The sequence below is a fragment of the Rana temporaria genome, chromosome 1 (genome assembly GCF_905171775.1).
Source record: "Rana temporaria chromosome 1, aRanTem1.1, whole genome shotgun sequence".
In the NCBI taxonomy this organism is placed as follows: Eukaryota; Metazoa; Chordata; class Amphibia; order Anura; family Ranidae; genus Rana; species Rana temporaria.
The window spans coordinates 164,842,057-164,857,776 of NC_053489.1; the positions used below are offsets into that span (position 1 = coordinate 164,842,057).

The following is a 15,720-nucleotide window of genomic DNA, read 5'->3' on the forward strand; positions in this document are numbered from 1 at the left end:
GTTGAAACTGTCTGGAGGACCAGTGTAGATGAACAAAATGTCATCTATATAGTGACGGTAGAATTTTATCCCAGACCTAAATGGATTTATACTCCCAAAATTGCGGATCCTCTCCTACCAACCCATATATAGCTTGGCGAGGGACGGGGAAAAACGAGCCCCCTCGCTACCCCCCACTTCTGGAGGTAAAAATATATACTTTTTTTCTTCCCCTCATTAGTGGCGCTTTTATGTTGTTACCTGGGCTGTTCCTCTCTTTAGTAGTCTAGTTTTTGAATTTACCTTAAATACATATTAATGGATAACGTATAAATATATAAAAGAGGGTCTGGCTGTACTATTTCATATGTTTTTAATCTTGCATATTTTGTATATATATTTTTGTATTATTACTTTTACACATTATTATTTGTTTTTTGTAACACAAGTTTTTGTTTGTTACGCAATGATAAGAACATTCTATTAAATTGGTTAATTAACCTGCTGACACCTCCACAAGGGAGGGTCTGGCTAGGTATAACTTACTAGTTCATAAATTAAATGAATGGGCTTTGAGAAAGCACAATTTTTGTGCAAAACATTTAAGCTGGGTCTCCCTTGGCTTGTATATTTAGTGCTCCTCATGGTTTTATGCAAATAAAGACATTTGGATCTCATTTTGGTGTACAGCCATCTGGATTTTCCTTTCATTACCTACAGTATATGGTGATTTGGCGTATAATCTTCTCCTATCTTCTACTAGCCTTAACTTGTTTTTGTAAATCAGCTCCTGCATGGAACTTACTTCCCTGCAACTTGATAGGCTCATATTCTGGCTGTTCAGAAGTATAGAACACTGACTTCAAAACAAATACTAGAATGAAAGTAAGATCCACTTCCCAGGCAAACCATAGATGTTCTTGTTTAAAAGGAGTGTACAAGTAAATACCTAATTGCACAACATAATATAGAATTGTTATGTTAATTATAAGGCTCCATTCACACTTATAGTGCAACTTTAGTGCAATTTTGACGCAACTTTGACACAAGTTTGGATGGGTGCAACTTTTGCTTTGACCAGTGATAATGGACAACTGTTGCACATATAGGATTTTTGCAGTACATGCAAATTTAGGCAGGCCTAGCTGGAAGCTAGACCTGTTTGTTTTGATCTGTGTGGGCTTGGAGCGGCTCAGAGCAGCAGCTGTGAGTCACAGACAGCATCACTTCACTGTCACCTCCCTCTTTCTTCTACAGGATTCTGGAAGAAGAGGAGAGAAAGAGAGGTGGAGCTGTCTGGGGTGTCTCTGGGAGCCCTGACGAATCACCAACAAGGATAGGCAGGGGGCAGGCCTTCTTGAAATACCCAGGGTCAGCCCAGTTTGGGAGGAGTTGTCAGGTGGAAGAACTGATGATGGCGTACTAGGCTGTTGGGGCCTTTGAGGGAGCTCCCCAGTCTGGGGGGGTGACCTTGGGCCTGGGGCTCGGGTGCAGGACTGAGACCTTCAAGAAAGCATGAAGGATTTAGACAGAAGGCACAGGATGAGTCAGAGAGGACACCAGAAGTTAGTAATGCTGGGCAAGTCTTCAGGAGGAAACCACCATTTGCAGCCAGGCGGGCTGGTGAGTGACATGTGCAGTCAGGAGGACTGGAGAGGCACGCCAGAGAGGACTGAGAGTAAAAAGTCAGAGCTGGGTGTGGAGCCAGTAGGGAGGATTGCAATGTCATGGGCAGTAAAGTCGGACAGCTGTAGCCAGGAGGGCTGGCATTGCCTGAAGAGGGAGCAGTAGTCCACCAGTAGGACAGCTAGCTTTTAGTGTTTGGGAAGGGAATGCTGGGCCGGAAGGGTGACAGGTGGGCCACATCACTTAGCAGCCCCTACAGCCCCTATGGTCTTCAAGTTGCATGAAAATTAGAACAAAGTAGTGAATGAACTACTGTGAAGTTGTTGCAACTTTAAATCACGTATATATATAAATGGGTATCATTGGAAAACATGGGAACAACTTGTCCTGCAACTTTGATTTCCAAAGTTGCATGACAAGTCGCACAAGTGTGAATAGAGCCAAAAGAAACCCCTGCAACTCCAATAGTTTTGTAACGTGTGCATAATAGCATACATAGAAGATCACACCAGCCAGAGCAATATTACACTTTTATCTATGCAGCATATTTGATCTGTGAATTAATGCATTTGTAGCGCTGTAAACTTGCACATTGCTAGTACAGTAACATATTCTTTGTGTCTGTGCAAAACTCTGTAGAACCAAATTACAAATTATGTTTTTATTGATAACTTACCTGGTGTGGCTGAGAGCATTATTAAAGCCGTTTGCGTTTTTTTCCTTATGTCTCAAGTACCCAGAGGGTCCAGGTGATAAAGGCTTAAAAAAAAGAAGAAAAATTTAGATTTAGAGAAGCCTTCCTAAAGCTAAACTCCAAGCAAACAGCTAAATACACAGATGAAATACATACAATGGATCTGTTTTACATAGTTACATAGTTAGTCAGGTTGAAAAAAAAACATCTATCTATCCAGTGCTGAGATTCACAGAGCCCTGTCTGGCAGGGAAGGGCATACCTCCCAACTTTTTGAGATGGAAATGAGGGACACCTACCAGCAAAAGTACGCAGGCATAGGACACACCCCTTGCCACGCCACCTTAAAGGAGAATTGTACAAAAAAACAAGATTGGTTAAACCCACAAGCTTTTTTTTACCACTACTATTCCTTTTGGAATTTACAAATGCAGCAGTTTAGAAATCAGATGAAAGGTTTAGTGCTGGAAAACACTTTTTGGTAGATAAAAACTGTGTTTTATATACAACTCTATAGATCAGACCAAAATGAGGGACACATGAGGAGAAATGAGGGACAGAGGGACATTGCTCCAAACCAGGGACAGTCCCTCAAAATCAGGGACAGTTCCTCGAAATCAGGAACAGTTGGGAGCAATGGGGAAGGGGACCTGATTTTTACTCTGCTGCAGTTTAGTAACATGACTGCACAGTGAAAGGAGGAGCTTCTGACTGCTAAGCTTGTCTCTCTGTCACTGTCCTCTGTCCGCCTATCAACATGCTCCCTGCACTACCACACAACTGATTGGCTGTTTTTGTTGCTTCTCCTTCTTCCGGAGCTCTGCTGTTGGACGAATGCAAGAGGCTTATATTAAGTAAGATTCAGGATTTTACACAACTTCATCATGGAATGGGTCTTAATGATGGGGACAAGTTACAGCAAGGGCATAGTGTAAGTATGGGGTGGCCCCCCAGCCACTTATCTACAATAGACCTCGCCCTATCTGTTTGTTCCCGGGTTCTTGCTGAATATTGTGGGGGTTGCTGTCTCATAAAATCATAGGGAATCTAAACATCTTTGGATACTAAATGTGTTGGTAATAGTCTATGTAAATTATATGTGGAGTGTATTATATTTAAAGGGGTTGTAAAGTTTTTTTTTATTTTCTAAATAGGTTACTTTAAGCTACAGTAGTGCATTGTTGGTTTACTTAACTTTTCCTTCGATTTCCCTTCTAAATGTTTTTTTTCTTTGTCTGAATTTCTCACTTCCTGTTTCTCCTCAGTAAGCTTTCCACCATCATCATCCGAGCGGTGGTTAGTCAGCCAGAACAGCTTACTGAGGAGGAACAGGAAGTGATAAATTCAGACAAAGAAAACAAAGAAAAAAAACATTTAGAAGGGAATTTGAAGGAAAAGGTTAGTGAACCAACAATGCACTAGCTTAACCACTTAAGACCCGGACCATTATGCAGGTTAAGGACCTTCCCCCTTTTTGCGATTCGGCACTGCGTCGCTTTAACTGACAATTGCGCGGTCATGCGACATGGCTCCCAAACAAAATTGACGTCCTTTTTTCCCCCACAAATAGAGCTTTATTTTGGTGGTATTTGATCACCTCTGCGGTTTTTATTTTTTGCGCTATAAACAAAAATAAAGCGACAATTTTGAAAAAAATTCAATATTTTTTGCTATAATAAATATCCCAAAAAAAGATATAAAAAACATTTTTTTCCTCAGTTTAGGCCGATACGTATTCTTCTACCTATTTTTGGTAAAAAAAATCGCAATAAGCGTTTATCAATTGGTTTGCGCAAAATTTATAGCGTTTACAAAATAGGGCATAGTTGTATGCCATTTTTATTAATAATTTTATTTTTACTACTAATGGCGGCGATCAGCAAATTTTAGTGACTGCGACATTATGGCGGACACATCGGACAATTTTGACACATTTTTGGGACCATTGTAATTTTCACAGCGAAAAGTGCTATAAAAATGCACTGCTTACTGTGTAAATGAAAATTGCAGTTTAGGAGTTAACCACTAGGGGACGCTGAAGGGGTTAAGTGTGACCTCATATGTGTTTCTAACTGTAGGGGGCGGGGCTGGATGTGTGACGTCAGTGATTGTCTTTCCCTATATCAGGGAACAGACGATCGCTGACATTGCCACAATGAAGAACGGGGAAGGTGTGTTTTTTAAAAACATTTTAAACATCGAACCTATTCACCTTTTTATTAAATTGTTACCCTTCTTATCAAAGCACTATGCAAGAAAATATCTACAGACCAATCCATAGAGATTTTAAAATCTTCTTGACAGGAAGCCCTCTTCAACAACAGGTATCTAAATGTAGTACATTGTACTAATGCTAAAGCGCTGGACAGAAAGAAAGTGTTTTTAAATAAGTCTTATCTGAGATTGATTTTTTATTTTTTTTATTTCGTTTTTGATAATGAAAGACTAAAATTAAATTGGTGTTTACAAATATCAACTTTACTGTAAGTATTGTTCAATTTAATGGATCCTAAAAAGTACTAAAATAAAGATATGCTATGGCAACAAGTTGTGAATAAGCGGATATTGAGTGTCTCATAATCATAATCTCATCTCATAATAAAATTTGTCAAATGATGGCATTCTGTACTTTTATGAATATGGTATTACTGATAGACACTATTTTATGTAACCACTATTTTACATAAATCTACTGTATATGTAATCTTATCAAACTTTATTGTATTTTCAACTTAAATGGTTCCCTTTTCTGCTTTCCTCAATGGACACTTTATGGGAAAAAAATACTAGATAGAAAGAAGATTAAGAAAAAGCCAATCTTTGTGATTTTTTCCCCCCACCACATAAAATAGATAGGGCTGTAAGGATGTGATGCTCTTCTCCACAATCGGTGGTGTCGGCAGGAAGTTTGGCTAGTTTTAAAAGACTCCTGGGCCTGCATCTTAGTGAAAACAATATACAGGGATATGGAAAATGATTTTTTACACGCACACACACAGCACAGGTTGAACTAGATGGACTATTGTCCTTATTCAACCTTATCAACTATGTAACTATGTGACTATGCATGGGTGCCATTGAGGGATCATTTGCAATTCCTCAGTGCAAAGTGTTCTCTGATTTGACAAGGTGGAGAATAATGCCGCGTACACACCATCGCTTTCTGCGATGGAAAAATGCGACGCTTTATGTGCTTTAAAAAAACTTCATTTTTCAAACTTCAATTTGAACAACGACGTAGCATACACACCATCGCTTTTTCACAACGCTCTAGCACAGCGCAGTTCCGTCAATCACGCACGACGTCACTATAAAGGGTCGTTTCCATGCGGAAGACGGCCTCTTTTGCTGATATCGTGTTGCTGCGTGTTAGTAAAAGTTTGGTGAGATACGATTCGTGATTTTCAGTGACTGTGCTTTAAATTTCGTTTTCTGTCGTACAGTTTGTCTATTTGTTGTCGGATCTGTGATACAGTGCTTGTACTAAGGACGTATTTGTTTTGGCATTACGTTTTGTGTGCACGGTGCTGTTTAGCAGGTCGTTCTTCAAAGGCCATTCTTTACTTCAGGGCGTAATTTTTAGTCTGATCTGATTTGACGACCGTTTTCTAGCCATGTTGCGGGTACGAACTCGTCGCCGAGATCGTGCTGTGCTTGTTGTTAGGATGTGTGCTGCATCCCAGCGACGGTCCATGAACAGGGTGAGGAGGAGGTTGTGGACCAAGAACTGGTTGCTACGCAGGGACCAGTTCTCTCATATGCCTCTGCTGCGGGAGATCCGAGAAAATAACCCTGATGATTTCAGGAATTTTCTTAGGATGTCTGACCCCGTATTTCAGCAGCTTTTGGCTTTGGTGTCGCCATATATCACCAGGCAGGACACCGTTATGCGGGAAGCCATCACTGCTGAGCAGAGGCTAGTTGCTACGTTGCGCTACCTTGCAACAGGGAGAAGTCTGCAGGACTTGAAGTTCTCGACGGGCATCTCCCCCCAGGCTCTGGGCCTCATAATCCCGGAGACCTGTTCGGCCATCATTCAGGTTCTTCAGGAGGACTATGTTAAGGTAAGTGTTGTTCTTTCAATGGTCAAACTATGTCCCAAAAAAAGTAAAAAAAAAACTTTTCTAATATGCTCAGAATGCTCACTTTGTCTCTATGTATGCTGTTCTACACAATTTGTAAAGCCCTACATGTTTATTTAATTTAGCCAACCTGTCCATCATTCTATGTTGTGGCCAAACCCACCTAGCATAGTCCCTATATCCCCGTTTATTTGTGGCCTCCATTGTAGTGCTGCATTTTGTGTGTCCCTATATCCCCGTTTATTTGTGGCCTCCATTGTAGTGCTGCATTTTGTGTGTCCCTATATCCCCGTTTATTTGTGGCCTCCATTGTAGTGCTGCATTTTGTGTGTCCCTATATCCCCGTTTATTTGTGGCCTCCATTGTCCAAACCCCCCCCCCCTAGATTTTTGAACTACATATAATAATTATTTTTCTTATTTATATTTTTTTTTGTGGGGTTGTTTCTCATGTGAGAAACTCATCTTGAGCCCCACTCCCCCTAAATATATTTTTTGAACATCAGAGGGGGTGATTAATATGCTTAGTGTTCACATGTTATTTTTTAATACTAACCTTTTTTGTGGAATTGTTGGTGGGATCCCTTGTAATTTTAGCTATATTCTGTTCAAAATCTTTGTTTTAATGTATTTTTTATTTTCTTTCTATCCAGTTCCCCACCACGCCACAGGAATGGCAGACTGTGGCAGCGGACTTCTCCCAGCGTTGGAACTTTCCGAACTGCGGAGGAGCCATTGATGGCAAGCACATCCGCATTGTGCCCCCACCCCATAGTGGATCCCATTTCTTCAATTACAAGGGGTTCCACAGCGTTGTTTTGATGGCGGTGGTCTCTGCCAATTAAGAGTTCTTGTACGTGGATGTTGGGAAAAATGGCCGGATGTCGGACGGCGGTGTCTTTGCGGAGACGGAGTTCGCCCAACGGCTTCGGTTGGAGGACCTAGGATTGCCACCTGCGGAGGAGAACGAAGAGGGTCTGCCCTTCGTGTTTGTTGCAGATGAGGCTTTTGGTTTGGGTCCCCACCTCATGAGGCCATTTCCCGTACGCACCCTCACCCATGAGAGGAGGGTTTTTAATTATCGGCTGGCCAGAGCAAGACGTGTGGTAGAGAATGCCTTTGGAATCATGGCCAGCTGATTCCGATTGTTTTTAACAGCAATAAACCTTGCGGAATACAAATGGAATTACATCATCCTATGTTGTTGCATTTTACACAATTTTTTAAAACGAAATTCACAAACTTATCTGACGGTATTGCCTGATGAGGCTGATGTTGTGGCTTCCAGACCCGGGACATCAGGCTAGCCATAGAGGCTTGGCCCCCCAAACCGCACGTGCAGTGCGTCAATCATATGTGGACTATTTTATGGGGAGGGGGGCCATTGAAATGCCTGATCTTGACTAAAGAATACAATTTACTTTTTGTTTGATGAAACAGTGTTTATTTTTTAGATTTTATTTATTTGTAAGTTTTGGGGGGTAATGTTTCTTTTTCCTAGGTTCTCATCCAGCCATGTGTTTGGGATGTCATAAATTCCCATGAGTGTTAAATCTTAATAACTCTACAAATATGCCTGAGTAATTGAATGAGTCTGCATTGATACCAATAACTACACACAAATTGTTTGGAGTCCAAAATGTTATTTATTTTTTACTTTTTTCTTTTTGATTAGTACAAAATATAATCATTTTTTAAAATATTTTTTTTTTTTTTGATTAGTACAAAATCTTGTTTTAATTTTTTTTTTGTCTTTTTTGATTAGTACAAAATATAATTTTTTTATAATTTTTTTGTCTTTTTTTTGATTAGTACAAAAAAATTTTTTTTTTTTTTTGATTAGTACAAAATCTTGTTTTAATTTTTTTTTTGTCTTTTTTGATTAGTACAAAATATAATTTTTTTATATTTTTTTTGTCTTTTTTTTGATTAGTACAAAAATTTTTTTTTTTTTTTTTTTTTTTTTGGTGTTTTTAAAATTCAAGGGAAATAAAAATGACACAAACAATTAAACCCTCCCCAAAACATTAATAAAATTTTTAAGCTGCCGTTCCAGCGTCTTCGCTTTGTGGCGTATTTCACGGCAGGCCAGACGTATGTCCTCGACTTGGGCCCTGCAGGTGAGAACCTCGCCGATGAGGAGCTGGGCACTATACGTGTCCAGTCCCTGACCAGCCCGATTTCCTCCTGAAATGTGGAACCAAAACATGTGTTAAAAGATTGTATGCCTATATCTATATTCACAGAAAATGTGGTAGATGTTACTTTACCGGATGTTGAGGCAGGTTCCTCTTCCTCTACATCCCTCGGGGGTGTGGCTTGATTGGCTTGTGCCTCCTGCCTTTCTGCTTCATTGTGCCCTACAAGATTGAAGAAAGGGAAAACATGAGGTTCAAACATTACGAGCGGCCTGAAATGACACCAAAAAATTACTAAATTATAAACAAAAGGGCAATATTGTTGATTTTTAAACAATTATCAAGAAAATAGACCAGTATTTAATCCATTCACAAAGTAATGTCAAATGTGTTGACCAAATTTATATTTTTAGATATGTAAGCTAACCAAGTCTCCCCTGGATCTGCTCACCCCTGTGTGTGACCCAACATAGGTTGTGATTGTGACAAACAATTGTGCTACTGAGTACACATGTTCAATAAAAAAAGGAGTAGCAAACGCTCCTTTTTGGGAATCTCAAGGTATTTACGTTTCTTCTAAAATAAGCTGAAACACATTTCCATCAATTCCAGAATTGAATACACCTTTTTTTTAAGCCCCAAAAATGTCACAACTTTCATATTTGTGTCGACTAATTGGTCATAGGAGTCGTCGTTCATTCGCCCACAATTCCTAAATTTACGATTTTAGTTCAGATACAGTGCTTCAACTCCCCTTTGCACATGCAAACTAGGCATGATGCCATTTCTCATTAATATGGTATTGGATTATTGAAAGTCAGCGAATGAACGACGACTACGACGACTGCATCATGCGTCCACATTCATAATATTCATTTTATGGTCAACCTGCAAAAAAAAATAAAATGGCACAAAGAACACACCAAAATAATTAATACACATGGAAAAAACTTACTTCTTCTTCGAATCACCCTATTAATTCTGTAAAGTTGGTGGGGTTCCCTTTTTTTTAAATCCGACCACCTTTTGCGCAGGTGCTCTCTGCTCCTGGTTTTCCCAAACTTCCGCTGGAGCCTACGGATGACCTTCTCCATAATTTGGGCTTTGACTTTATTGGGATGCATGTAGGGGCCATGCTTGGCATCATAGTCCTCCCTCCTCAATATGGTGACCATCTCCACCATTTCATGAAAACTCATATTGGAGGCTCTGCAGCGGAATCTGCGGCGTGGTTGGGCCTGGCCTGCCTCCTGGCTTGAGCTAGAATACACCTCCATGTTGTCCATCTTTTCTCACTCACCAAACGACAGAGAAGGGGCGTGGAAAGGACGATACCGAACGTCAGGGGCGGGGTGTCGTGCGGAGCGTCACGCGTGCGTAGTGTAAAAGGGATGGGACGTGTTTGTAAACGGCGTGCATAGTCTGTGGAAGAAGGCGTAAATCACGATCTTTCATAACGACGAGACGTAAGTTTTTTATTCCGACTTTATTATAGTGAATAGGGAATGAGTTTGTGGGCTAGTTAGGGGAAGTAAGCTAGTGGCTTTAATTACATTATGTTTTGGCTTCTGTTTCATGTGCAGAAAGAATGGATCCCTTCAAGGATGCTGATTTCCTGACAGAATTCATACAAAAATGGAAGGAACATCCTGTTCTGTGGCAAACCAAAAGCACAATAAATAAAAACAAAGATGCCAGGGAGAAAGCTAGACAGAGCATGCTTGTTTTTCTGAAAACAAGGGTCCCCAACGCCACAACAGCCACTGTGAAAAGCAAACTAAATTCCATCAGGGGCACCTACAGGGCCCAACGGGTCCAAGTCCTGGCCTCAATGAGGTCTGGGGCTGCAGCTGACTCCATATACAAACCAACCCTGTGGTACTATAGTCAGCTGCAGTTCCTGGACGACCACATTGAGACCAGGGCATCCATGTCTACCCTTCCCCCAAGAGGTAGCTCCCAGCTTCCCAGCAGCCAATCCTCCAGTGTTCCCTGCAGACAAGAGCAGGCAAGCTCGGAGGAAGAGCAAGAGTTCCTGGAGGACCCCAATTGTGACCCATGGAGCATGGTATGTGTTTTTTGTATGAATTTAGTTAGTATATGACAAGTATAGTAATAATGGTAAATGTATGTTACTATTGTTCTAAATTCTATGTGAATCTCGTAAGTTTAGGGATAGGATCAATAGTCAGTAGTGGGAAAACATGATGGGGTCAAAATGGGCAAATTAATAATGTTTATGAAGGAGTGGGTGGCATTTTCAGATAGGCCAGTAGGGGGGAGTAACGCAATACACCTGCAAGGGGTCCCAGATGGAAGACACCCTTTTTGAGTACTATCTAGTTGACACTAAATTGAATAAAATAATTTTTGGGGAAAAGGCCACTTATTTGCTAAATTAGGCATGCAACAACCCACATAATTCCAGGGGGACCATGTCTGAAGGTGTTTAAGGGGCCACATAATTAGGGATGGCGACCCTGTGTGTAATATATATTGACATTCAATTTGCATCACTCATGATTGTAAAAATGTGTGTGATTAATGACAAACACAAATAACATATGTTCCTTTTTTTGATACACAGGCAGACCCAAGCCAGGAAGAGCCAGGGCCCACAGGGAGCCAGGAAGAGCCAGGGCCCACAGGGAGCCAGGAAGAGACAGGGCCCACAGGGAGCCAGGAGGAGCCAGGGCCAACTGCAAGGCAGGAGGTGGCAGAGCCCACTGGGAGCCAGGAGGTGGCAGGCCCCAGTGGGACCCAGGAGGCACGCCGGCGGGATACCATCTCCCGGATCCCTCCATTCCGCAATCCCAATAAACGGCTCAGGAGTATGGAGGAGGAGACCCAGGGCCTGCTTCGCCAAGCTACTGCAGCCATCCGAGAGCCACCCAGTGAAGTTGAGGGGTTCGCAGCGCTCATTGCAGCCAAGCTGTACAATCTGGAGCAGAGCCAGCGTGTGCGCTGCGAACTCCTCATCTTCCAAGCCATAACCATGGCATCCCTGGGGCAGCTCGATGACGACACCCACATTGTGCGGATTGCTCCTCCTGTCCTTGCTGCTCCTCCTGCTCCTGCTCCTGCTCCTGCTCCTGCTCCTGCTCCTGCACCTGCTCCTGCTCCTCCACTTCATGAGGCTGCTCTGGCTCCTGCCACCTCATCTCCTCCAGGAACCCAGCCCCCAAGGACTCGGGCTACAGGGAAGGCTGCAGGGAAGACTGCAGGGAAGGCTGCTGGGAAGAAAAAGGCCAAGAAATAATACGGTGCCCCTGATGGAATTTTAATGTGGACTCACAGGCTGTATTTGTGGCTTCGGGGACCCTTGTTTTCAGAAAAAATCAAGCATGCTCTAAAGTGCTGCCTACCTTGGCATCTTTGTTTTTATTATGTTGTGTTTTTGGGTTGCCACCTTTTTTTTTTGAAATTTTTAGGAAGACTAAAATAAATGTTAATTTTTCAGCCAAATTTCACCATGTTTCTTTATTGTAGATTTGAGAGATCATTATTGAGTGGGCAGACCCATTACAAAATAAATAATGCAAACATTAACAAGGTAAAAAAACATGCTTGTGGGTGAGTTAACTAAAAAATTAGGTTGTTGCAGACACTTCACACACTCCTAAATAAACACAAAATAGAGATTACTAATCAAATTGGTGACAAAAAAAAAAAAAAAAAAAAAAAGGTGGACCAATATATATATTTAAAATGTTTAAGATGGAAGATACAACTAAATAACAGAACACAAACATAAACATTATCAAACAAGAAAGAAACTAATTAAAAGCTTGTCATAACTATGTAACAAGATCAGCCGCAACAAACGTCCATTTCTGGGTAGCAGTTAAAAGCAGGGGTTAAAGAAGCGCTTTCTTTTCTTGTCTATAAGCTGAAAAACACCTTAACGAATGTGCTGATTCCATTCTGAACAGTCGTTTTACATGAATGAGCGCTGCCGTCTCCTAACTTGCTTCTGAGCATGCGCGGGCTTAAATCGACGTTTTTACGTACACACGGTCAATGTTTAGAACACAGAAAACGACGTCGGCCAAAAACGACACATAAAATTGAAGCATGCTTCAATTTTTTTCTGTCGTTTTTTAGAAGACATAAAACGACGTTTTTGCCCACACACAGTCAATTAAATTGACGTTTTTGAAAATGACGTTTTTTTCCATCGCAGAAAGCGATGGTGTGTACGCGGCATAAGGGTGGTGAAGTTATGATCTCCACCTCATCCAATCAGAAAACACTTTACATTCATTTGTAGACATGTGCACACTGAAATATTTTGTTTCGGAATTTCGTTTTCGTCCGAAAAATACGTGTATTTAGTTACTCCCGAAATTCATTTTTATTTACTTTGTTTTTCCATTCGTCCGAAAATCCAAATTAAAAGGTCGAATCTGTCATTGAAGGCTTATGGGGCCAAATCCTCAAAAATCCTGCCTAACTTATCTTTTCCCATTTAAGTTACACTGCCTTAAAATTTCTACCTAAGTGCCCAATCCACAAAGCACTTACCTAGAAATTTCAGGCCGTGTAACTTAAATGTCTCCGGCGCAAGGCGGTCCTCTTCTGCAGGGGGCGATGACAATTTAAATGAGGCACGCTCCCGCGCCGGCCGTACTGCGCATGCTCGTGATGTCATTTTCCCGACGGGCAGCGCGCGAAATTACGTTACGCCGGGCTTTGTGGATTGCGACGGGACAATAAAGTTGCGTCGGGTAAAAAAAAAGTTACGCGCCGAAAAAAATTAAAAATTAAAAAAAAATCGCGGCGATCGAAAAAAAGGTCTGGGCCAAATCCTCAAAAGGGATACGCAGGCGGAACTGCTGTTCAGCCTGCGTATCCCTGTGCCTATCTTTGGAACTGATCCTCAGAAGCAGTTTTCCAAAGATAGGCAGAAGATCCGACATCTGTAAGAGACTTACACTGTCGGATCTTAGGATGCAGTACCGCATCCGCCGCTGGGGGCATTTCGAGTCGAAATGCCGCTTTGCGTATGCAAATGAGGACTTACGGAGATCCACAAAGCTTTTCAGCTTTGTGTTTTCTGCGTAAGTTTACGTTTGCATACGTAAAAGTAGTTCTGCTTTTACAAAGTGTAAACTAGTTACATCTTGTAAAAACAGACCTTTTTTTCGATCGCCGCGATTTTTTTTAAATTTTTTTTTTTTTTTTTTTGGCGCGTAACTTTTTTTTTACCCGACGCAACTTTATTGTCCTGTCGCAATCCACAAAGCCCGGCGTAACGTAATTTTGCACACTGCCCGTCGGGAAAATGATGTCACGAGCATGCGCAGTACGGCCGGCGCGGGAGCGCGCCTCATTTAAATTGTCATCGCCCCCTGCAGAAGAGGACCGCCTTGCGCCGGAGACATTTAAGTTACACGGCCTGAAATTTCTAGGTAAGTGCTTTGTGGATCGGGCACTTAGGTAGAAATTTTAAGGCAGTGTAACTTAAATGGGAAAAGATAAGTTAGGCAGGATTTTTGAGGATTTGGCCCTCTGTTTTTACAAGGTGTAACTAGTTTACACTTTGTAAAAGCAGAACTAATTTTACGTATGCAAACGTAAACTTACGCAGAAAACACAAAGGATCTCCGTAAGTCCTCATTTGCATACGCGAAGCGGCATTTCGACTCGAAATGCCCCCAGCGGCGGATGCGGTACTGCATCCTAAGATCCGACAGTGTAAGGCCCCATACACACGAGAGAATTTATCCACGGATACGGTCCAGCGGACCGTTTCCACGGATAAATCCTCTCAAAGATTTCCGCAGATTTCGATGCGATGGAGTGTACACACCATCGCATTGAAATCCGCACGGAAATCCTCTGGCGATGACGTGTCGCGCCGTCGCCGCGATTATGACGCGGCGACGGGCGCGACGCTGTCATATAAGGAATTCCACGCATGCGTCAAATCATTACGACGCGTGCGGGGAATCCCTTTGGACGGATGGATCCGGTGAGTCTGTACAGACGAGCGGATCCATCCGTTGGAATGGATTCCAGCAGATGGATTTGTTGTGCATGTCAGCAAATATCCGATCTGCTGGAATCCATCCCAGAGGAGATTTCTCCGCGGAAACAGATCCGCTGGCGTGTACACACCATAGGATCTATCCGCAGAAACCCATTTGCTGGGATTTATCTGCGGATGGATTCTATCGTGTGTATGGGGCGTAAGTCTCTTACAGATGTCGGATCTTCTGCCTATCTTTGGAAAACTGCTTCTGAGGATCAGTTCCAAAGATAGGCACAGAGATACGCAGGCTGAACAGCAGTTCCGCCTGCGTATCCCTTTTGAGGATTTGGCCCATGGTGTCTGACGAATGTTCTAAGAAGATTCGACGGAATCTTAAAAAAAAAAAAGATTTGACGGAATCTTAAAAAAAAAAAAAAAGAAGATTCGACAGAATCTTAAAAAAAAAAAAAAGATTCGACGGAGCAACGAAACTGTACGATGCCGCAATCGTACATTTCCAGTCGAATGTTCCACCTACAAGCTATAGAAGAATTCTAATGTTGAATAAAGTCATTTAAAAATCACTCGCGGCTATAATGAATTGTCGGCTCCCGGCAATTCAGAGAGAATTCATTCATAAAAAAAAAAGCGTGGGGTCCCCCCAAATTCAATTACCAGGCCCTTCAGGTCTGGTATGGATATTAAGGGGAACCCCACCGTCAATTTAAAAAAAAAGACATGGGGTTCCCCCCAAATATCCATTCCAGATCCTTCAGGTCTGGTGTGGATTTTAGGGGGAACTCCACCCCAAATTTAAAAAAAAATGGCGTGGAGTTCCCCCAAAAATCCACACCAGACCCCTTATCCGAGCACGCAACCTGGCCGGCCGCAGAAAAGAGGGGGGGCGAGAGAGCGCCCCCCCTCTTGAACTGTACCAGGCCACATGCCCTCAACATGGGGAGGATGTCCCCATGTTGATGGGGACAAGGGCCTCATCCCCACAACCCTTGCACGGTGGTTGTGGGGGTCTGCGGGTGGGGGGCTTATCAGAATCTGGAAGACCCCTTTAACAAAGGGGACCCCCAGATCCTGGCCCCCCCTATGTGAATTGGTAATGGGGTACATTGTACCCCTACCATTTCACTAAGGAAGTGTAAAGAATTAAAAAAAAACACACACAGTGGAAAAAAGTCCGTTATTAAAAAATAAAAAATAAAATCCAGCGGTG

The 15,720-nt window shown here is 42.2% G+C and overlaps 1 protein-coding gene across 2 annotated transcripts in view; it reads right to left on the minus strand.

Moving 5' to 3' along the window:
• Positions 1-15,720, minus strand: part of CCDC60 (coiled-coil domain containing 60) — a 342,947-nt gene that overhangs the window by 175,201 nt on the left and 152,026 nt on the right. For both annotated transcript variants that reach the window (XM_040345544.1, XM_040345552.1), the window contains exon 4: positions 2,282-2,364. In XM_040345544.1, coding sequence (XP_040201478.1) covers positions 2,282-2,364 — 83 coding nt within the window. The remainder of the gene's footprint in view (positions 1-2,281; positions 2,365-15,720) is intronic.